Below are 25,581 nucleotides of genomic sequence, written 5' to 3' on the forward strand. Positions count from 1 at the left end.
GTGTCTCTTAATTGAAAATATTTTCCTATAGGACATCAGTATAAAATTTTAAAGTATTGTGGTAAGCAAAGACTCTTGAAAAATTTGGATTTTAGTCACATTGTTGATACTTTTATGTCCATGTGTTTTGTGTTTGTGGCTTATTTTCTCCATATTACAATGCCTTTTCTTATCTATAATAGATGGGATTGTTCGTTTTAATTTATCACTTGGAATATTCCCTGCCATGGAGCCACCCTAACTATTTTTTACTATTCCTTTCTGAGTGATTTGGACTAAACCGTGCAATTACAAGTATACCAGTTTTCTAATAACAGGCAACTCTTTAACTGTAGAAGTCCTCCTTAGAACAAGTATTGTGGCTTCTGTTCTAGATTATGAGTAATGAAGGCAGATGGTGGCTGCTTTACCTTAATTTAGCATGTCAGTATGTTATTGCTGAAAATTCATATGCCTTAAAATCTGCAGCCAAACTAAATCTGTAATTTTACTGTTTCTCTTCTTTTTCTTTCACTTGGATAGTGTGTTTTGGGGATATTGAGCATGAAAATGAGGCTTCAGAGGTACTTTGAATATATAGCTTTGAAAACAGTTTATTTTATGGTGTTGTATGGGATAGGTATAGTGTTCTACTTTTTGGAAGATAATATCTTTATGCTTCAGTTTCCTCATCTATAAAGTAGAAATGCTAAAAATACTTATTCTACTGCTTTCAAGTGCTATTATTAAAAAATCAAATATGAAAGATCAATGTAAAGCACTATATAACTATAGAATAGCAAGTGTTAACATTTTTTAACTTGAATGTTAATTCCCTGGGAGACCACCAGTAGTAGAGTTATAGAACACCAGTGCAGTAAGGAACTGGAATTCTTTTTCAACTCTTAATATCTCCTGTGGTTTTCTGACTCTTTTTATACCACTCAAGTTATAAATTCATGTCCAGGTATGACTCCTTTCTGCAGAGGACTGAGCTGCCATCTACTATGGGTGTCTCCTGCCTCTCTCTGCTCTCTAATACACAATCTCTATTTATCCTCCTTTTCCTTTGAATGTAGCTCTAAGTAAGCGATCCCACTTAGCCAAGAAAAAGCCTCACTTACTTTTGGACTTGTTGATAATCATCTGCCTCCTTTGCACCTTCAGTCTCTTTCTTCACTAATTAATTTCCTCCTCTGCCAACCATGGCACTCAAGTGCTTTGCCAGCATTTGGGGGGTGAGGAGCAGGGAGGGGGAAATACACAGAAATAGAGAGTGTGTGAGAGTGAGAGTTTAGAAAAATATTCTAGATAGTCTTTGTCCACAATCTCTTAACCCAGTTATTTCTTAGTCCCTTTAAAGTTGGTTTCCACTCTTACCACTTCCTACAGATACTACTCTCTGAAAAGTCAGCCATGGTATTTCCCCAAATCCAGTGAGCTTCTCTTGGTTATTATTCTTCTTGATTTTATGTAACTATTCCCGTACTACTTGAAACTCTTTGCATCCCTTTTCTTCTGACTTCTTTGACGTTTTAGTCTTTTTATTGCTTCACTTTTTAACCCCTCTGACATCAGGTGTCATCATGGCCCCCAAGTTAGTGCTTGATACACAACATTTTATCAAAAACATTAATCGATGTGAATCAATTTATTTTTAGTCTTTTTTCCATTATTTTTTCCTGTTTTGAGACTCATTCACTCCTGTGGCTTTAGCTAAAATATTATGTGAAATACTTCTGTAAAGACATCTCTAAATCCCTATAATGCCTCCAACTTTTCTTCCTGAATTCAAACCAAAATCTTAGACCTCTTAGGAGCTATTGGTTTCTCAAACCTGATATAGTCAGAAGAAGAGTTGTTCTGCCATTTGGTGCTAGCATTCTTTCTCTTCTCCTAGATCTCCCCAGAATTATCTTTGACTCTTTCTTTATCCTGTATGTTCACGAAGTTGCCAAGTCTTAGAGATTCTCTAAGATTCTCTCATATATGTTTCTTTTTTTCTTACTACCAGCATACTAGATTACCTCTCCATTACCTCAATTCTTAGACCATTGCCATTGGTCATCCTCAGATCCCCAGCCCCAGTACTTGCCAGATTAATGTTAAGGTTACCCATAATGTTATGCCCCATTATCATCTTAGTTCAATAAAAAATCTGTAGGCTAGCATGCCCAAACCTACCTTTCTGGTCTCGATTCCCTTTGTGGTCCCTGTGTTCTAATCCCAGTGGACTGTATATTTGTAGTTCTCTTAACATGCTGTATGCTTTCCCACTGGAGCAACTGGAGTCTATCTGGTCTCTCCTATTTGAGAATGCATGGAATAAAAAATGTTACTGATGAGAAGGTATTACCCATGTGAATGGTGTAAAGACAGTCAAAAGAGGGAGAACCTCTGTTGAATTGTGTTCTTGAGGTGTGTGTCATTCAACACCATGCCCCAGCATAACCATAAAACATGAAACTATATACAGTCATACATTCTGGCATTATGTTTGTTTGTGTTATTGATTGGAAGATGTCCTCATTTTAGATCAGATATTGTCAGTAATGACCAAAGAAAGATTATCTTGTTCAGTGACTTTTTTTTAGTTGGGCAGACATATTTTATTAGTAGGTGTTCTTTTCTGAAATATATTTGATAGAAAAAATACTTTAAATCTAACCCTTCTTATGAAATACTTCTTTTTGGGGTGCCTGGGTGGCTCAGTGGGTTAAGCCGCTGCCTTCGGCTCAGGTCATGATCTCAGGGTCCTGGGATCAAGCCCTGCATCGGGCTCTCTGCTCAGCAGGGAGCCTGCTTCCTCCTCTCTCTCTGCCTGCCTCTCTGCCTGCTTGTGATCTCTGTCAAATAAATAAATCTTAAAAAAAAAAAAAATAACGCTTAAAAAAAAAAAAAAGAGGGGCACCTGGGTGGCTCAGTGGGTTAAGCCTCTGCCTTCGGCTCAGGTCATGATCTCAGGGTCCTGGGATCGAGCCCCGCATCGGGTTCTCTGCTCGGCAGTGAGCCTGCTTCCCCCTCTCTCTGCCTGCCTCTCTGTCTACTTGTGCTCTCTCTCTCTCTCTCTGTCAAATAAATAAATAAATAAAATCTTTAAAAAAAAAAAAAAGAAAAGAAATACTTCTTTTGCCTCCAAATAATACCTATAGCAAAATTACTTTTAATAGTTCCATATTTTAAGTGCTTTCCCATAGTTTACACAACGTAAAGGGAAATATTTTATTTAACATAGAAGAGTGAAAATGAAAAATCAGTAATGTAGACCACATGGTATCAGGAAAAGATTCACATTTATATCACTTTATCCTATTTTTTACCGATACAATTAAGTTATATTCTACTTGTTAAAATTTTGTATAGTACAGATGGTCACAATTTTATTTAAAATAATGTTTTTTAAAAAGTTACCAGACTTTGAGTTGTTTTAATTGAATCTCGGCTTTGATATTTTTAAAACTAGACAGTATATTAGTGTGTTCCTACATATAATAGTTATTCCCACTATCACCTTGTTAGCCTATTCTTCATGCCTTAACTGTGGTATAATAATTCTGATTTTACCTTCAGTGTCTATGCACCAGCTGCCAAAGATTTAAATAACCTTTTTTTAAAATGATAGAAATTTTAAACCATGGTTACAATTTGTTGTACATAACTTCTATGTATTTTCTTTGTAAATATTAGCAACATTTTAATTATATGAAGTGTGTGTAAAGCATAATTTGTCAATGGGAATAAACATATAACATATTTGCATTTAACATTTCAAATTAAGAGCATTTCCTATTTGAGTCAAAATTAGGATTAATATATATATACTAGATGTGCAGAAAAACAGTACTACATATGTATACACAGCAGTGTTTGAGATTCTATCACTAGACTTTATCACAGGTTACATGGATTTCATATAACTTCACTAGTCCATTTTGGGGAGGGATTAAATCTCTTAAATGCTCTATAGACCAGTTACTGTTACTGTGACTAGTGTCTGTCCAGCCATTAGTAAATGTTAAGATATGCCTAGTAAAAGATCTGCCACGTGAAAGATTTTGGGGGTAAGATAAAATTGGCATGTGTTATGAAATAGGTAATTGATAAGAGTGAAAGAAACTATTTTCTGATTGGTTTTCTGCCCTATTTGAGAAATACAAAACAAGTTTACTTGTGTTTTTACAAGTATTTATGTATTTTGCAATTATATAACTTCTGTGCATATTGTAGAGTATTGGTTTTTTACTCTGACAGTTCAAAACCTTGCCTCTTTCAATTTCTGTCGTTCCCAATTTAGCTTATATTTTAAGTTCTCCAGAACAGAAATATCATTTCACTTCAGTTGAGATCTTTAAAATCAAAGTGAATGTCATTAAGAAGCTTTCTTGTTGAAGTAGATGTAATATTATAGGGAAGATATTTTTAACAGTTTAGACTACTTTTGGCTTAGAAAGAAGTCTCAATTTATTGGCAACATACTTTTGTTTTAAAGCCCAATGTAAGTGTGAGCCTCAGATTTTTAAAATCAGATTTGTTAGATGACTTGAAGGCAAGAGAGTCATTAAATTGTCTTTGGTTGATAATTCTAATTGAAAATATTTCATGCAAATATCTTGCCCTGTGAGGCTAGAAATTAGCCTTGAATTTTTGTTGATTTCAAAGTACAATATGAGTTTGACAAACTTTACATATCATTTATCCTGCTTTATCATTTTAAATTTCAATCTTCCTTACAATGGTTTCCTCTTTAGAAGCGTGTTTGGTGCTTATTGTTTCATATCTTTTTTTCTACTTGCTTTTTTTTTTTTAATCAGCATGAAATGAACGTGCATAATAGTACATTAAAAAAATCTTTACAGATATATTAGTACATATTTTAATTTGTATTATTTGGAGCTTAATAAGTATTTCCAGGATCTTTTATTTAGTACTTGAAATGTATTATATTAAGTAGAAATCAGTTTCTTAACCCTGTGACTTTGTATTTTATTTTGAAAATGTTGATGTGTTGAGGTGTATAATCGAATACCATAGAAACAAAATGGAGATTTGAGGGTGATGTATTGATAACTAGGTATTTTTGTAGTGAGATTTTAAGATCAGTTCCTGTTGTCCTTATAAAAGTCTAATACAGTCACTCAGCTGTTAAAAACCTAATCCTCTATTTAAAAAAATATACAAAAACAAATTGTCTATCTTTCTGCCTGATCTCTTCTCAAGTACTAACACAATGGAAACAGTGGGTGATCTGTCAGTGTGTTTGGTTTGTCAATGATGGTTTTGTATAAATATTGGGAGGGTAAGAAATAAAATTCACACAGTAAAATATGATTTCATCTGCCTTTTCTCTGCAGCGCCATGGCTCATGCTGCGGTGTGAAATTCTCATTTTACACACTTTGCAGGCGGAGCACATGAATTATGCATTGAGCAAGAAAAATCTCCTGCCTCAAGTCCTATATGCATTTACCCAGGTTCTGTCTCTATTACCAAGATGAATTGCAAATGGAGAAATGTTTGATGGAATAGGGCTCTTAACTTCTTTGTTTAGAATTCAGATTTTTATTTTTATAGTAGATCCTTTAAGTATGAAAATGTTTTGAACTTACTATGGATTTTTTAAAATGAAAAATGAAATATAAGAGAAGAATGCCAAACACATCACGAAGCTTTTTATAGCTTTGATTTGGAATGCAAGGCTTTTTCAATTCAGTAGAAATGACCGTTATCTATTGCTAATGTTGTATTTCAGTCACTGGTTATTTGCTCTTCTCAGAAAGTCAATGAAATTCTGTCCTTTTGAGAGCCTTTTTTTCCTTCTGTTTTAGAATTCTAATAAGAGATTATGTCAATTTCACATGCAGCTCTGTCCTGTGGTGTATGTGACCTGATGTGTATTTAATAGATATTGTTACACACTCTTAGCTTTGAAGTAGAAAATAAGGTATAGACTTGTTTCCAGCTTTAACTTTATCTTGATTTGACAGGTTTCTAATTTTTCAGGTAGGAAGGTTACAGTTCTGTAAAAACAGTCATGCACCATCGTAGCTTATAGGAAGCTATACCCGTTGTGCTCAGCATAGTATTTTGATAAGTCACATGGTGTTAAGCTCTTTTTGTAATGTTCTTTCTTCACAGGAATGATATTCTAGTTGAGATGGCTTTTCATTCTCAACCTGTTTCTCTTTATTGCTACTTTTAAATTCCAGCTCAAAACTAACATTTCTTCTATTTTTTTCCCCAACCCTAGAAATTGTTTTTCATTTTAGGTATGGAAAGAGGAGCAAATATTGTTTCCTTTGTTTTTAAATAATGAGTGAAAATTAAAACCCATCCAGATAATTTGAAGTTTTCAGAGGCAGAAATTATTATTCTCATGAAGAAAATCAGTATTAGTATTTTGTTACTGTTAGTATTTAGTTATTCTATGATACTTGCAAATAATTTGTTTTGAGTTTTAGCATAAGGGAAAAAACTAGCAGAACTTAAGGTCATTTTAAAATGTTACCTAACAGGTAATTTGATGTATTACTCTTACTCATGTATTTGCACTGTCATAAGAGCTCTAACATGCTGTTGACTTTAAATGATAGTAAGGTACCTTTTGCTTTAGTGAGACCTTTCTATGGTTAGAGGCATATTTCAGAAATACCTGTAAAAATATGTAGAGATAAGCTGTAAACTTCTTTATTAGATTATAAGTTACCTGAAGGCGGGAACTATGCCTTGGCTGTATTACTTCCTTTGCTTAGCACAGAATCTGATACATGCCATGCATGTCTATTGGATGAATAAAAGATTGAATAAATGAACAAAAACATTTAGCAAAAAGTGAAGTTTGGGCCTTTAATTTGAGAAGATTTGATACAAAAAGTATAGATTATAAAGATAAGTAACTTTGATCCAAATACATCTGTTTAGCATCCTAATCTGTGTCCATCTTTGTTCATAATACTACTCATTACTGTACTTAATTTGTCCTTTAAGAGAAGAAAAATACGTTATATACATATATTTTTTTCTTTATGTATATATGTCACATCTTTTCTGAATCTCTGACCAAACTGAATAGATAGAGATAGAGTAACCCCTAAGTATGTGCAGATATGTTTGAAATACTTAATCTCCCCAACGGAAAACAGTAAAGAAAGAAAATGAATACTTTTCATCCCTTAACAGCAAGAGCCTGAAAATGTCGTTTGTAGATTTTAATGAATGCCTTTGGCTAAAAAAAGTCTGAGGGAACCCACTGTTGAAAGATAAAGTACCCAATACAGTGCCTGTCACAAACTGCATCTCAGAAAGGCTAATCTGTCACAAGCCTCTTGACAATTTCAGAGCTAAACTTACATTATTTGAGCATTTCTTTTTCTTTTTCCTTTTTTTTTTTTTTAAGTATTTATTTAAGGGATAGAAAGAGCAGGAGTCGGGGGTGGAGTGGGGAGGTAGAAGCAGACCCCCGCTGAGCAGGGAGCCCACCACCGGACTCCATCCCAGGACTCCAGGATCACAACCTGAGCTGAAGGCAGACACCCAGGTGCCCTGAGCAATTCTTTTTCTTAAACTAACTTGTTTAAAAATTATTTTCAAGGCATTTGTAGGCTTTTTCTACCAAAGAGCCATTTTAAGTTTTTATATTAGGAAAAGTTGTCAGATCACAAAATAACTATTTGCCTTTAAATTTTCTACTGATGGACCTTTACAATCTTGAAACAAAATATTTTAAGATAACAGTTTGCATGGTGGAGCAGAAATACTATATGCTATAGTTAAAATAAAAATTTTGATTAAAAAATACAGTCCATCTAACCATACAGAAAGCTTAATTTGATTTTTTTTTTTCCCTTGGAGGAAAAAGTTTGTTTCGAAACATTAAGAACTACTTCATTGATTTTTTTAATAGAATGTGCAATAAATTAAATATTTCTTATTTATAGGAGAAAGAAAAAAAAAAACCAAAGCAAGATAGAAATCCTCTTACCAAAGATGTTTCACTTCTAGATCTAGATGATTGTAAGTATTGAAATTTAAATTTTTTCTTCTCTTTTTAGTAGTAATTTTTTGTTTGTGTGTTTTTTGAAAAAGAGGCACACACTTACAGGGGAGGGGAATGGCAGGGAGGAACTGAGGGAAAGAGAGAATCTTAAGCAGACTCCTTAAGCAGACTCCTTACCCAGGGCAGAGCCCAACATGGGGTTCAATCTCACAACCCTGAGATCATGACCTGAGCTGAAATCAAGAGTTGGACACTTAACTGACTGAACCACCCAGGTGCCCCAATAGTAGTATTTTTTATTTTTATGGTACCTTTTATTTACATGTCTCAAAATATGTCTGTTTCTATTATGAAAAGTTTATAGATGAAAAAGACAAAGTTTTAGAAATTAGTTCTGTTAGTATTTTTTCTTCCATCTAGTCAAGTTATCAGTTTTTTATCAAATGAATAAAGATAACTGGTCAAATAAAAGTACACAAAATTCATTTTAAGATCTTTTGCTTTAATAATTTATACTTGTTTAGTAAATAATTATCCATATCTCACAACTTCTACATTGTTAATTGTTGATTATAGAGATTGAAACATCTAACTTAAGGAAGTAGGAAATTAGGAAAGTAATTAGAAATGTAAAGGACACTACTATGTTTTACTTGCCACACTTTTGGTAGGAACAGAAATGGATGCAAAGCTTTTGAATGCCAGTGTGGCTGTAGTTATCAATATTTTAACTACAAAAAATCTTTATCTTAGCAGATCTACTTATAAGAATTTAGAATCCTATACATATACTTACCCAAGTGTGCAAAAGGTATATTCATCATCTCCTTTTAAGTACTTCTGCATTGTGAAAAAGTTAATGGAACTAACTTTATTGGGAGTAGATTTTGCACAGAAAAAATAACAAGTAAAATGCCATAAATATTAAGTAAGCCACTGTCATTTTGCAATTTAATTTTTCCAAACTAGAGGTAAGTTATGGTTTTAGATTGTCTCAATCTGTCATAAGTAAAACTGTTCTGTTTATATTATTTACCTGGCCTGTCTTCAGTTGTCATGGCAAATTCTTAATATAGAGAAATTACAGGAAATACTTAGCAAAAAGAAATTAAACGTAAAATTGGACCCTATGAACAGTTAGAAGAAATGGATTCCAAGAAACACAACCTTCTAAGACTGAATCATGAAGAAATTGAAAATCTGAGTAGACTAATTACAAGTAATGAAATTGAATCAGTAATTTTAAAACTCCCCAAAAATGAAAGTCTAGAACCAGGCAGCTTTACAGGTAAATTCTACCAAATATTTCAACAAGTGTTAGTACCTATCCTTCTCACATTATTCCAAAACATTGAAGAGGAAGGAATGCTACCAATCTTATTTTATAAGGCCAGGATTACCTTTATACCAAAACCAGGCAGAGATACCCTAAATACAAAAATTTGGGGCCAGTATCCACAGTGAATATACATGCAAAAATTCTCAACAAAATATTAGCAGACTCAGTTCAATAATACATTAAAACGATCATATACCATGATCAAGCAGGATTTATTCCAGGGATGCAAGGATGGTTCTACATCTGCAGATAGTTTCACATGATACACTACATTAACAAAAAGGTTAAAAATCATATGATCATCTCAGTAGATGCAGAAAAAGCATTTGATAAAATTCAGCATCCATTTATGATTAAAAATTCTTAACAGAGTGTGTATAGAAGGAATGTACCCCAACATAATAAAAGCTGTATCTGAGAAACCTACTGCTAACATCATATGCAACTTTTGAGAAACTTAAAGCTTTTCCTCTAAGATTAGGAACAAGACAAGTATGCCTTCTTTTGCCACTTTTTCATCATTGTACTGAAAGCCTCAGCAATCAGGCAAGAAAAAGAAATAGGAATCATCCAAATTTGAAAGGAAAAAGTGAAACTATTTGCTGGTGATAGGATACTATATATAAAAAACCTAAAGACTCCACCAAAAAATTATTAGAACTAATAAATGAATTGAGTAAAATTACTGGATATGAATTTAACACAGAGAAATTCATTGCATTTCTCTACATTAAGAGTGAGCTATCAGAATTTAAGAGAGCTGTCCCATTTGTAAGTGCATCAAAAATAATAAAATACTTAGGAATAAATTTTTTTAAAGATTTTATTTATTTATTTGACAGAGACAGAGATAGGGCACAAGCAGGCAGAGGGAGAGAGAGAGAAGCAGGCTCCCCACTAAGCAAGGAGCCCGATGCAGGACTTGATCCCAGGACCCCAGAGTCATAACCTGAGCTGAAGGCAGCCCTTAACCAACTGAGCCACCCAGGCATCCCGGAATAAATTTAAGCCAGGAATTGAAAGACCTGTACTCTGAAAACTGTAAGACATTGGTGAAAGCAATTGAAGAAAACACAAATAAAAGAAAAGATATACCATGCTTATGGATTGGAAGAATTCATCTTGTTAAAATGTTCATACTACCAAAAGTAATATATTGATTGAATAAATTCCCTGTCAAAATACCAATGACATTTTTTGCAGAACTAGAGCAAAGAATCCTGAGCTTTGTATGTAACCACTAAAGATTCCACGTTGCCAAAGCAATCTTAAAAAAGAACAAAGCTGATGTCCATCAACAGATGAATGGATAAAGAAGATGTGGTGTGTATACATACAATGGAATATTACTCGGCTAACAAAAAGAATGAAATTTTGCCATTTGCAATGATGCAGATGGAACTACAGGGTATTATGCTAAGCGAAATAAGTCAGTTAGAGAAAGACAAATACCATATGATTTCACTTTAATGAGGAATTTAAGAAACAAAACAAATGAACATGGGGAAGGGAAGGAAAAATAAAATAAGATAAAAACAGAGAGAGAGGCAAACCGTAAGAGACTCTTAACTCTAGGGAACAAACTGAGTGTTGCTGAAGGGGAGATGGGCTTTAAGGAGGGCACTTGATGTGATAAGCACTAGGTGTTATATGCAACTGATGAATCACTAAATTCTTTACTTGAAATTAATAACCTATATATTAGGCAAACTTAATTTAAATTAAAAAAAATTTTTAAAGAAAAAAGAGAACAAAGCTGGAGGCACTGTACTCCCTGATTTCAAAGTATTCTACAGAGCTATAATAATCAAAACAGTGTAATACTGGTACAAAAGCAGAGACAGATCAGTAGGATAAAATACAGAACCCAGAAATAAATCCATGCATATATGGCCAAGTAATCTAAGACAAAGGAGACATGAGTATACATGGGAAGGGCAGTCTCTTCAATAAATGGTGTGAGGAAAACTGGACAGCTACATGCTAAAGAATGAAACTGGACCACTATCGTATACCATATACGAAGTAAATTCAAAATGTATTTAAGACTTGAATGTAAGATCCAAACCATAAAACTCCTAGAAGAAAACATAGACAGTAAGATCTTCACACCAGTCTTAGTATTTTTTTGGACCGGTCTCCTCAGACAAGGGCAACAAAAGCTAAAGTAAACATATGACATTATTATCAAAAAAGCTTTAGCACAGAAACCATCAGCCAAGCGAAAAGATATCCTACTGAGTGGAAGAAGATGTTTGCAAAACATGCATCCAATGAGGGGTTAATATCTAAAATATCTGAAGAACTTACCTGACATAGTGTTAAAAGAAACAACCTGATTGGAGCACCTGGGTGGCTCATTCAGTTAAGCCTCCAGCTCTTGGTTTCAAAACACCTCAGGTCATGATCTCATGAGTCATGAGATTGAGCTCTGCCTCAAGCTCCGTGCTTATCAAGGAGGCTGCTCGAAGATTCTTTCCCTTTGTCCCTCCCCCAACTCAAGTGCACTCTCTCCCTCTCTCTAAAATAAATCTTAAATAAAAAGAAGAAGAAGAAGAAGAAACAACCTGATTAGAAAATGGGCAGAGGATTTATATAGACATTTTTCCAAAGAAGTTACACAGATGACCAACAGACACATGAAAAGGTGTTCATCATCACTTATTAAAAGCAAATCAAAACTGCAATGAGATATCACCTCACACCTGTCAGAATGGCTAAAATGAAAAACACAAGAAACAACAAAGTGTTGGTGAGGATGTGGAGAGAAACTAACCCGCATGCACTCTTGGTAGAAATGCAAACTGGTATAGCCACTCTGGAAAATAGTATGGAGCTTCTTCAAAAAATTAAAAATAGAACTACCCTATGATCCAGCAATCCTGCTAGTAGGTATTTACCCAAATAATACAAAAACACTAATTCAGAGGGATACATGCACCCCTGCTTATAGTAGCATTATTTACAATAGCCAAATTATGGAAGCCACTCAAGTGTCCATTAATTGATGAATGGACAAAGAAGATGTGGTATATATACACATACACACAGGAATATTATTGAGCCATAAATAAAAACAAAATTTTGCCATTTTCAACAACATGGCTGGAGCTGGACTAAGTGAAATAAGTCATTCAGAGAAAGACAAATGCCATATGATTTCACTCATATGTAGAATTTTAAAAACAAATTAGCAAAGGGGAAAAAAAAGAGAGACAAACCAAGAAACAGACCCTCAACTAGAGAGAACAAACTGATGGTTATCAGAGGGGAGATGGCTGGGAGGATGGGTAAAATAAGGGTTGAGGATTAAAAGTGCACTTGCAGTGATGAGTGCTGGTGATTAAAATAAAAACTTTAAAAGAATTAATTGGTTTCAAGCAAAACAAACCAAAAAACCTACAATGAACTATTACCCGACACTTGTCAGATTAGCTCTTATTAAAAAGAAAAAATAGGGCGCCTGGGTGGCTTAGTGGGTTAAGCCTCTGTCTACAGCTCAGGTCATGATCTCAGGGTCCTGGGATCGAGTCCTGCATCGGGCTCTCTGCTCAGCAGGGAGCCTGCTTCCTCCTCTCTCTCTCTCTCTGCCTGCCTCTCTGCCTACTTGTGATCTTTCTCTGTCAAATAAATAAATAAAATCTTAAAAAAAAAAAAAAAGAAAAAATAACAAGTATTGGTGAAGAAGTAAGGCAAGGGAATCCTCATACACTGTTCATAGATATATATATATATATATATATATATATATATATATATATTGGTACAACTGTTATGGTAAACAGTATGAAAATTCTTCAAAAACTTAAAAATAGAAATACCATATGATCTAGCAATCGTAGATTTGGGTATTTGTCTAAAAATATATGCATTCCTGTGTTCACGACAGACTTATTTGCATTAGCCAAGCTATGGAAGCAACCCAACTGTCCACTGATAGATAAATGGATATAGAAGAAGTGATGTGATATACACATGCACATACACATACACACACAGGAATATTACTCAGCTATAAAAAATGAAATCTTGTCATTTTCAACAACGTGGATGGACCTAGGGGATATTATGCTAAGTGAAATGAGTGAGAGAAGTACAAATACTATATAATTTCACTTATATGTGGAATTTGAAAAGAAAATAAATGAACAAACACAGAAACAGACTCAGATACAGAAAACAAACTGTTGGTTACCAGAATAGGGAGGGTTTGGGGGACAGGTAAAATAGGCAAAGGGGATTAAAAGGTACAAACTTTGTTATAAATAAGTCATGGGAATGTAACTAAGGTACAGCATAGGGAACATAGTCAATAATAACAGTGTTATAAAAACTTTGCATGGTGACAGATAGTAATTAGAGTTGTTATGGGATCATTCTGTAATGTATAAACATACCAAATTACTATGATATACACTTGAATAAAATAAAGTTCAAGTCAAATTTGCATCATTTTTAGCTATTGGCAGAGATTTACAGGTTTACATCATTTTTACCTATTGGCAATGATTTTAAAGCAACATCCAGTGTTGCTAAGGTTTGGAGAAACAGGCACCCTGCACATGTTTTTGATAGAAACATAAAAAAAACCTGCAGCTTTTAGAGTCATATTAGCAATATTTGTCAAAACTTAAGTTGCACACACCTTTTGATATAACAATTCTTTTCTAGGAATTTATCCTGCAGACAAAATAGGAAAATCCGGGGGCGCCTGGGTGGCTCAGTAGGTTGAGCCTCTGCCTTCAGCTCAGGTCATGATCTCAGGGTCATGGGATCGAGCCCCTCATCGGGCTCTCTGCTTAGCACGGAGCCTGCTTCCCCCTCTCTCTCTCTGCCTGCCTCTCTGCCTGCTTGTGGTCTCTGTCAAATAAATAAATAAAATCTTTTTTAAAAAAAATAGGAAAATCCGATCCTACTCCTTTCTTTTTTTAGACCTTTTCATTTAATGTCTTAATTTTATAGTTAAAGTCCATATTTTTAGGTTTCTAAGACCTTTGGGTCATCTGACTCCTTCCTACCTCTTATTCATTGTGCTCCTTTGCATTTCCAAAATATACCAGTCTCATTCCTCTACATTTCCTGGCGGTGAAGGAAAAATTGAAACATGGAAAATGATATAATTTTTATTATTTGATTCTCTTTTAAAGTATACTTTTATATGTAGAAGCAAAGGTTTTCTTAAACACTAAGTTTTAAGAATTTAAGCATAAGATTTTTTTTTTTTTCAGATTCACTTCACTTTTATTGTGAACAAACGAAATTTCAGATCAGTACAGCTAAGCTTTAGGATTGATAGAGAAATTTTTCCAAAGTTATTCTTAGGTCACAAATAACTACTATCCCACATAAAGGGGAAAAATCCTACACAGTCAAGGAAAAGGTATCCTGTGTATTGTTTCCATTTGCATGAGCTTATGCATTCTCAAATTTTGTCTGATTTTTTATCCACCACTTATCAATGGATTTATTCAGTTTCTCAGAGAGAATCATACCAATTAATGATAACATCCAGAACACATGGTTCATGGTGGACACAGGTTCATGATGAATACTGTTACTGTAAAAATACTCGGGATTTTTTTTACTTATAATGAAATTTCATCCTCACTTAAATTTTAACTCAACATAGGGTATATTTCTGTTTGTTTTTAATACCTGAGAACTATTTAAAACATTTTTATTCTGCTTTTGTCAGAAATGACACTTGAGGCCTCCCTCTCTTTTTAACAAGTCAGTTCAGCAAATATTTGCAGATTGTCTGATAAGTGTAAGGGTACTTTGTTAGATACCCCTTTTTGTTGGCTGGAACCAATAAATTAGTCCTTTTATTCCAGGGACCAATATCTATTCTAGGGCACAGATACCTGAACAGTAGAGGCACAAAGTGTGAATGAATGAGGAGGGAGACAAAAACCAATTAAAAAACTGTAAAGGCCTTGTGGAAGAACTGATCTGAGCTTAGTAATAAAGATAAATGGAGTGTACAGGAGAAAAGCTTTGTTGACAATGGTTCTTAAGATACTGACTTCATTTCTGTTGCTTATTAACCTACAGTAGTTCTCCATTGTCCATGGTAAACAGTTTGTGGATCAGAAAGTAAAAGGTCACTCTCCAGTAGCTTGAGTTCTCAGTTGTGAGACTTAGATTAATTTTGAAAGAGGGTCAGAAACATTCCTTAAGTTTTATCTAAAAGGCACATCATAATCCACGGTTATCTATTCCCTATACGAAGAAAACTTCTAGTATTGAATTTATCTATGTCTTCATTCAGAAAACATTTATTGAATGCTTCTCTGATATAAGTAATCTGCTACATGCTGGAGATTCTAAATGCATACATTATCCCTACCCAGGGAATTCTGTTTCTTGAGAACCATTACAGTTTGAAAGTTCCTTGGGTATTTTATATTTCTGCAAACGACGAGATCTTTTAGTACTCCATACCATGTGATCTTGGTAGGATGATCATAAAGCAACAATCATACTCCAGTGTTTTTTTGTAAGAAATATATAAGAAATGTAAACCTATGTAATTATTACTATTGGTACAACTAACTCTTCTTAAAATTTTTATCAGCCACCAGTAATCATGCTCCAGATAAGTGTTATGATCTGTGATATCATATTGATGAGTAAATTGTAGTAGAGGCATTGGAGTGGAGTGGCTAAGAGGACAATGGAGCTGGACTGTCTGAGTTTAAATCTCATGCTGTTCTTGTTTTTTTAAGATTTTTTTTATTTGAAAAAGAGTACAGAGCGAGAAAGAGAGCATGGCGGTAGGAGGGTACAGAGGGAGAGGGAGAAGCAGACTTCCTCCTGAGCAAGGGGCCCGACCCAGATCCCAGGACCCTGGATCATGACCTAAGCCAAAGGCAGACACTTAACTGACTCAATCACCCAGGTGCTCTTGTGAATCCCAGTCCTTCTACTTATGGAGCTGGGTAACCTTGGACAAGTTACTTAATCTCTTTGTGCTTTTGCTTTAATCTATAAAATAGGGATAATAGTAATACTTTTAGGAGTCATAAATGGATTAAATGAGTTGATAAATGTAAAAGCACTTAAAACTCTGCTGGGCACATGATAAGCATTATATAAGGGCGTTATCTGTGATGGAGATGATGATAACAATAGTGCAGCAGCAAGGAATTACATTTAACTATTTAAATAACTTCATATTAAACCAGTATATATTAAAACTTTGATGTATCAGTAAGTTTTGAGGCAAAAGTTTGATCAGAAGAATAATTGTATAATTATTTTATAATTAAATATATAGTTGACCCTTGAACAATGTTCGGGTTAAGGGGCACTTACAACCACCTGTCACTTTTGACTCCCCCAAAATTTAACTATTAATAGCCTACTGTTAACTGGAAGCCTTACTGATAGTGTAAACAGCCAATTACACATATTTTGTGTGTTATATGTATTATATAGCATATTCTTAAAATAAAAACAAATGTTATTAAGAAGATCATAGGAAGAGAAAATACATTTTTAGCATTATACTGTATTAAAAAAAATCTGTCCATAAGTGGACCTGCACAATTCAAACCTGTGTTGTTCAAGGGTCAATTGTACTTTAGTAAAGAAAAAAGTGTTTTTCAGAAAGTTTTAAAAATAAAAAGAAGAAAATGGATTTGTAATCCAAATATCTTGGGTTTACCATCTGGCATGCCAGTTCAGATCTTTTCATATGCAAATCCCCTCTGCCCCTGAATGTCATCATACTGGGATACTCTTATCATTTACTTCTCTATTAATCATACACATTCCTTGCCCTGCCATAGATGTTCTTTAACAGTTTCATTTTTTAATGACTTCATGGTTATCTTTTATATTGTTGTAATAAATTATATTTAACAGTTTTACTATTATTGGAAATTTAACTTGTTTTCATTTTTTTGTCTTCATTGTTAGTGAAGCAATACACATAAGTATATTATTTCATTATCTCTGCAACTGTTTCATTAAGATAAATCCCCAGGAATAGAATTGCTGGGGCAAAGGCTTTGAAGAATTTAGTTGTCTAAGATTGCCTTTCCCAAAGCTTATACCAGATTACACAGTATTAGTATGAGAGTACTGATTCCTGATACCCTTACTGATGCTGAATTTTGTATCTAAAAAGTGCCTTTGCCAAGTCAATGGGTAGAAATGATACCTGGTTTTCATTTGTATGACAGGTTATTATTTTTTTTTAACTAGTAGAATCATTTTTTTTAATATATTAATTAAATACTTAAACATAGTCAACTAACCTCAGAATCCATTTTTGGATAAATTTTCAGTGCAAGCTTCTATCTTGCCAGATCTGGAAACAGATGTATAGTCATTTCTTTAGTACCTAAGCCTTCTTCTGAAATGATATTAAAAGTCTTTTTTTTTTTTTCTTAAGTCAAACTTTAGTGTGAATTTTCCTCTGGCTTTCGATGTCTTTTTCTTCTGTGTGTCTTTAGGCCAAGCCATAGTTGAAATCAGAGGCTTTCTTACTCAATTTTTTTCCTTACATGGGTATCTAATATTTTGGATGGATGGACAAATACTTAGAACCTACCAAAAAAGTGACTTTTGGAAAGGCAACATATTGATCCAAGATAAGAGAACCAGTTCCTGGTCCCACAGTGATTCTTCCATTCACTTGTTTTATGATCTTTCCAAGACATAATCTCCCTGTGCCTCAGTTTACAGTGTCTTTAATATAAATGTTTTTTCTACCTCACCTTTTGTTTTTAGCCCTTTTTATGTCATGCCTGAATTATTGTATTCCTCCTCCTGCCAACCTGACTGCTCCTCCTTTGATTTTTGTCCCTTATACTGATAAGGAGCAGTACATACATTGTTCCTCTTTTTGGTGTTTTTAACAGCTCCCTTTGTAGTAGAGGATAAATACAACTTCCTCAGTTTTCCACGTTCCCACCTCTCAGCCTCTGTTCACAGTATTTTCTCACCTACTAAGTCACTAGCTTCTTCTTTGCTCTTATTTAAAGTCTGCCCTTACTTTAAAACTGAGCTTCATTTCCTCCTATTGGTAAAGTCTTCCTTTACCACCATATCCCCATTGATCCTTCCAACCCCACCCCCCACCCCCAAATCCCTGTGACACTTGCTAACTGTATGTTGGTTTTCAATGTAGGTCTGAGGAAGCCTGGGGATTTGTAGCAGTGTTTCAGGCACACTGATGGAGCAAGGGAGAAAGCAAGGGCTCCATTCCCTCTTCCACCCAGTCTCCACTCTGCTTTTTCCATTATTTATGGTGAAATTTTATTTCAGACTTCTTTGAAAATTTTCTTTTTCGGGCAATAACATTTTTTTATTCCTAACTTTCTGAATTATTTTTTCTGCCTAACTACAGGGTATTGTGAGACTAAATGAGAAAAAGATAGTTTGAAAAGTCCTGTTAAATAAATAAATGTTACTTCCTTTATGGTCTTATTTTGAAGTGTGTTTGTTGAAAGATAAAACTTATTCCACATTTTAATTTTTTTCACTCAGCAGTCAAGCAGTTTCTAAGCACTAAAAATTAATACATTAGTAGACTAGTAGAAATAAAAAAATAAAAAGAAACAGATTTGTATTAGAAGAGAGGTATGGTTGTAGAAGCATGTCCAAGTTTATCTGTAGAACAAAGAAGGCAATTAGAAGCTGTGTTTTGGTGAGTCAGCTTGTGCTTTCCTTCCAAGCGGTACCTTAATGTGTAGAAGTTACAAGGTAAACAAAGCAGAGAAGAACCTTCCAGGTAAAGAGAACAGAATATAAAAGGCTCAAGATATTGGGAACAAGATACTGGAAACTATTAATCGGTAGGGCCTGAAGATAGGAGTTGCCAATAAAATTAGAGATAGATCTGCTACCCAGTATGATACCAACTGGCCACACATAGCCCTTATATTTAAATTTAAGTTAATTAAACTGTGAAGTACAATTCTTTGGTCATACTAGCCATATTTCAGGAGTACATTAGGTTTATGTGCTAGTGGCTACTCTACTGGACAGTGCCAAGCTAGAGCGTAGAGAACCTCGTGCACTTAGTTAAGGAATTGGACTTTTATCTTGTAGGTACTTATGAGCCTCTGAAGGATCTTTAGCAGGAGAGGATGAGATCTGTACTTTTTCAAAGATTTTCAAATTTTCACCTACATGATCTCGTGTACATAGTGGTTTTAGAATAAAAAATTTCTATCTGGTACATAGCTTTTGCTGACAAAGTATAAGTAGAAGGGAGTTAGGTAGCCTGGACCCCTGTAATTATTATAGTGGAGAATAAAACAGAGAAGGGATGTAAATATACTTTTGAGAATTCTGATTCTGCTGGAGAACTCTTGAAAGCTGTTGTTCTTTATATTAGCTGGAAAGAAATGTTTCTTTACCTTTTTTTTTATTATTTTAGTGAGGTTACTGGGTGATAATGTTAGTAATAACATTATATGATAAAATTTTCAAAAATTATTACTCGAAGTATTTGTACCGTTATTTTGTTATAGGAGTTGCCAGTGAAAGCTAAGACTAATAACTGCCATGACTTGATAATAACTACATCAAGATGTTAAATAGAATTGTCATAGATTTATTAATCAAAGTAATTTAATTAGAATTACTAACAAAATAAAAATGTTGCTTTTAATAGTATGGATCAAATTTTCATGCACATTTGCTAATTTGGGCCTTTTCCTACAGTTAACCCGGTATCCACTCCAGTTGCATTTCCCACGCCAGCTCTTTCTCCAAGTTTGATAGCTGATCTTGAAGGCTTAAACTTATCAACTTCTTCATCAGTCATCAGTGTAAGTAATTTTCAAAATATATTAACTCAGTTTTCATGTGATTCCATTGCATCATTCTTATTAAAATGTAAATAATCGAAGTGGATTCTTAGTCTTGAACAGTTTCTCTTATAAACAAGTTCAATTCAGATCTCATCTTTTAATTTTATAAATATTTTTTTTTAAATTTGCTCTACCCAAACCATTATCCTCACAATTGACTTCTACTTATTATCCACATTTAATTATCATGTACATTTTTCTCTGGCACTCTTACATATATATAACATACAGCGTTCTTTGCCACAGTGGGTTCATTTATATACATAAATTCTGCTATAAACAATTGTTGTCTACATTAATAGACTTAAATTCCCACAGTCATTGTATTTCTATTATACTGTTCTTATACCATAGGCTACTAAAAAACCTGTTTTCATTTTAAAATTCAAGGTTGTGTTTCTCTTTTCATTATCTTTATATGCTTATTTACATGCCTTCATATCTGTAAAAAAATTATTTAATGTTATTTACAGGGTATGGCTAGAAGTGAGGCCAGAGGCCAGCCTGTCTCAAAATAATGCCAAAACCATCAGCCTGTCGTAATATCTGAAACTGCAATAACTTTTTCTGTGTTAGCATATTATATCTACTAACCTTTCACTCTAAATCAGGCATGCTGCCTACAATGTAAAATCTGTTGATATGCTTGACCTCCTGTTAATTTGTTGTCAGAAACCTGACAAAGTAAGAGACAAAATAGTAAGTTCTGATGTGAACACAAGGTAGCTTGAATAGATCTGGTGTATCACTGGTTCCCCTGGCTTAGTGATCTGAGCTCCTGGGGGCCATAGAGCTGGTTCTGCCAGAAGTGGGAAAGAGAAGTACTAATTCTTAAACATTTTTACAAAAAATTTCCCCATCAAAGCAAATGTGATATTAGGACCATTTGGTTTAGAATGAACAAGTGAAAACTATTAAGCTGAGCATGCTGTTTTAAGTTGTAGAATGCAGTTACCTCTGACTGCTTAGAAATGAGTAAGAATGATATCTAGGGTTTTAGTTTGCCATTCTTGTTGCTAAAAGAAAAGGCACACTGAAAGAGATGGAGGGAAGCAGTGAGAGAAGCAGTTGTCTTTATTATTTAAGTAATAAATATTTCTTGAGCATTTGGGTAGGCTGTAAAGAGAAAGTAGAAATCAAAAAATCTGTAGTGAAGCAGTTAGTCCTTAAGGGAAAAGGAGGGCCCTAAAAACTTGGGAGACAGTAAGGTAGTAGATAAATAACTCAGGCCTTGATATCAGATGATCAGGGTACAAATCTCTGCTTAGCTGCTTGTTAGCTATGTGTTTGGGCAGATTGGTATGTAACTTTTCTGCACCTCACTTTCCTGTGGAGATAGTATATACCCTGTAGGATTGTTATGACACTAATGAGATAATAGATGTATAGCTCTTAGAACAGTGACTGGCACATTGTCATCACTCAATAAATAATAACTAATATTTTTTAAAGTTATATGGTAATGGATCCTTAGTAGACTCCCATACCTTAATAGCTATAAGAAGAATACAGTTGAGATTAGAAAAGCTTACAGTAAATTTTCATTCATCACAAAGTAGTTGAAGAACTCACCCTTTAATACTAAGAAAAATATTTATTGGGATGGTCTCTTCAAAGGAGGAAAAGCACTCCAACCAAAGAGCATAGAAAAAAAGGACTGCCAAATGGACAAAATGGGTAGAGGGGAATGGGAGATACAGACTACCAGTTATGGAATAAGTAAGTCATGGGAATAAAAGGCACAGGATAAGGAATACAGTTAGTGATAATGTAATAGTGTTGCATGGTGACAGGTGGTTTTGGGATGAGCATAGCATATAGTCAAGTTGAACCACTGTGTTGTATACCTGAAAGTATACTTGTGTGTCAACTATAATCAAAAAATTAAGAAAAAAAGACTATCACATTCAGCTGAGTGAAGCAAAATCTCGAACTTACTTCCAAAAGCTAACAAAGTGATCAAACAAATAATAGAAATAAGAATGGCAACCAGAAATTCACCAGCAATAACAAGAGAGGATTAGAACTGAAAGAGAAATATAACAACTTTGAAAAGTGGAGCCTATAGAAATAAATAGAATATTCTGATGCAAAATGGCATGGCTCCTAATCTCACCTCCAGTCCTCAAAACAGTACTTAAAAAAAATTAATGAAGCAAACTGTAATTTTTTCATTATGTATATAAGTTTAGAAAGAAGTGGACTAAGGACATCAAAAAATAGCAAGAAAAACCCTCAAAAATTACAATCCTCATGTAATGGTAGCGGATCTCAACAAATATAAGAGCCTTTTGGATTCTAAGATGAAATTCATAGATAAGAGTACATCCATAATTTTAAAATCAACATGTTTCCCTTATTTGGAATAGAAGGAAGAAAGAGAACTTAAAGTAATAGTTACACATTGCTGTATAAATGCTTGTCCATGACTACACTAGAAATGTACTGAAGTAGTTAAATAGTGCTGGCACTGATACGAAGAACCACCATGAATGTGACGACTGTAAATGCAGACCAATAGAGGTGTATTAGCAACTCAAATAGTGTGTGATGCGGTGTTGCCATCAGTAACATAATTTTCCAAAATGTTGAACAGTTTCTAGTAGTTATATTCCAAGTCCTAGCCTAGTTTATATGACTTCCTACTCTGTAGATGAATTTTATTTAAATTTATCTTCCTTGTGTATTTGGTAAAATAGGGGTTGATTTTATTTTTTTGAAATTACTAAAATATTTATAATGAAACCCAAGGAATAGTTCCTTTTTCACACTAAGTATATTTCACTATTTTTCATAGTGAAATGAAAAATTTTACTATTTGTTCTACCCTTTTAAATTACATATTCAGAACACAGAGATTTTTAAACTTAATTCCTAGTGAATATCATTATCATTGTAAGGAAAAGCTTGGTTTGTCAAACTGTTCGATAAAGAAGATGTATAAACACAGTCTTTGTTCCAGTCTTACTTGAGATTAATTGGCAGTTGGCCAACAGAAGGCTAAAAATGAAGAGACACTTCATTTCCTACAGTAGTATGTCTGTGAACAAATTGTAAATTTTTTAGTGAATTATTAATTTTTCTATGAGATTATTGTTAGGCTAAGAGTTTCTAAATTGTTACACATGAAGCCCCAGGAATTCAGCAGTCCTCGGAATGTTACAGTTTCTAGAGGGGATGAGAAAAAAGTGAGATGAGGGAAAAGACAATTTGCATATAAGAATAAATTGTTCACCTCTGGAATTAGAAATGTTGGAGTGAAAATTGGTCTTTTTTGCTTTAAGTATTTTTTTGTATATTTGGGACACAAAATGTTAAAGTGAGTTCAGCAGTTCAAGTTACCTCTGAAGACTTTTGTTTTTTTTTTTTTTTTTTTTTTGCTGATAAACATGAGCATGAAACCTTGTCTCATTCTTTGCACTTTTAATGTTTCTTTTCAAACTAGTTTTATAAGAAAATTTATTAATTTGCTTACTTAATATTTTAGCTTCCCATTTCTATGGAAAAATGACTTCTGAATTCAATCCCCCAAATCCTATGAAACACATGACAGAAGTATAGTATCTGTGGTTCTTTAGCACCTAATCACAAGTCGGAAGGTTTCTATAAGGATATACTTTTCCAGAGTTCTGGTTTAAAATACCAAGAATTCATTTAGAAAGTCAGGGCAACATTTAGGAAATCCATTGAACTTGGAGCCCGAATACTTGATATCTGTCATTGGATGAGCTAGTTACTATCATCATGACTAGGGGCGAGTCATTGACTTGTATAAACTTTTTTTTTTTTTTTTTTTTTTTTTTTTTAAAAAGACACATTTATTCAGCGTCATGATCAGACTATTACATTTAGCAATCAACAGCATGGGTGCAAAAAAAAAAATCTACATTAAAACCCTTTGTTGGAATGCTTTACACTTTCCACAGAACAGAAACTAAAATAACCTGTTATACAATTAGTCACAAATACAGTCCTCGAGTTTTTTTTGCCCATACACATGAGTATTGTCTAAAACATGTCTTCTTTGTAGCAGCTAGGCCCTGCCACCACTGTGCTTGGCTGAGTTCACAAATCTGTTGTAACCTGTAGCTTCCCTGTCACTTCTCTGGCTCTCCTCTCCTGCTAAGCTTTGTTTCCTGGCAGTAATTAAAACCTTCTGCCACTGCCGTAGCTGCTGCTGCTGCTGGAACCACCATAGCCACCTTGGTTTCGTGGTTTGGCGAAGTACTGGCCTCCACCACCATAAGGGCCAGAGCTTCTGCCTCCAAAATTGCCTCCTTTCATGGGTCCAAAATTTGAGGATTGATTGTTGTAATTGCCAAAATCATTATAGCTTCCGCCACCTCCAAAGTTGCTTCCATCATTACCAAATCCGTTATAGCCATCCCCACTGCCACCATATCCACCACCACCTCGACTGCCACCAAAGCCACCTCGACCACTGAAGTTTCCTCCGCGACCAAAGTTGTCATTCCCACCAAAACCACCTCCACGACCACCACCAAAGTTTCCAGAACCACTTCGACCTCTTTGGCTGGATGAAGCACTAGCCATCTCTTGCTTAGAGAGCGCTTTCCTTACTTCACAGTTGTGGCCATTCACAGTATGGTATTTTTGAATGACAATCTTGTCTACAGAATCATGGTCATCAAATGTTACAAAAGCAAAACCCCTCTTTTTGCCACTGCCTCGGTCAGTCATGATCTCAATCACTTCGATTTTCCCATACTGTTCGAAATAATCTCTTAGATGATGTTCTTCAGTGTCTTCTTTAATGCCACCAACAAAAATCTTTTTCACAGTTAAGTGGGCACCAGGTCTTTGAGAATCTTCTCTTGAGACAGCCCTCTTTGGTTCCACAACTCTTCCATCCACCTTGTGTGGCCTTGCATTCATGGCTGCATCCACCTCCTCCACAGTGGCATATGTGACAAACCCAAAGCCTCTGGAGCGCTTGGTGTTTGGGTCTCTCATTACCACACAGTCCGTAAGTGTTCCCCATTGCTCAAAATGGCTCCTCAGACTCTCATCGGTTGTTTCAAAGCTCAGACCTCCGATGAAGAGCTTCCGCAGCTGTTCAGGCTCTTTAGGAGACTCTGACTTAGACATGACGGCGGTGGGAGGGGAGACTTTAACGATGCTTACTCGGCGGCGTCCACGGGCAGAAAAGCTAAACTTTTATTTTTTAATTTAAAAAATGGAGATAATACTTCCCCTAAACACTTAATTGTGTTTTCATGAAAAGTAAATAAAATAATGAGCCTGAAAATGTTTGAATTCTGTTCTGTGGCTATCTTGTGGAGTGAGAAGAGACAGATGAAGATGGAGTGCTAGGAAACATCGTGATTTAAAGGCAACAGAGAAAAAGGCCAAGAAGATAAGTTAGCGAAGAAGGTGAGTTGTAGGACACAGTATCAGGAAATGCACAGATTTGGAAGGGAA

General features: G+C 34.5%; 1 protein-coding gene across 3 annotated transcripts in view; it reads left to right on the top strand.

Moving 5' to 3' along the window:
* AP3B1 (adaptor related protein complex 3 subunit beta 1) overlaps positions 1–25,581 on the top strand; it is a 277,679-nt gene that overhangs the window by 186,960 nt on the left and 65,138 nt on the right. For all 3 annotated transcript variants that reach the window (XM_032847913.1, XM_032847905.1, XM_032847915.1), the window contains exons 21-22: positions 7,913–7,988; positions 19,991–20,097. In XM_032847913.1, the coding sequence (XP_032703804.1) occupies positions 7,913–7,988; positions 19,991–20,097 (183 nt within the window). The remainder of the gene's footprint in view (positions 1–7,912; positions 7,989–19,990; positions 20,098–25,581) is intronic.

This window comes from Lontra canadensis, unplaced genomic scaffold (genome assembly GCF_010015895.1).
Source record: "Lontra canadensis isolate GAN:19392208 unplaced genomic scaffold, GSC_riverotter_1.0 scaffold4, whole genome shotgun sequence".
Taxonomy (NCBI): domain Eukaryota; kingdom Metazoa; phylum Chordata; class Mammalia; order Carnivora; family Mustelidae; genus Lontra; species Lontra canadensis.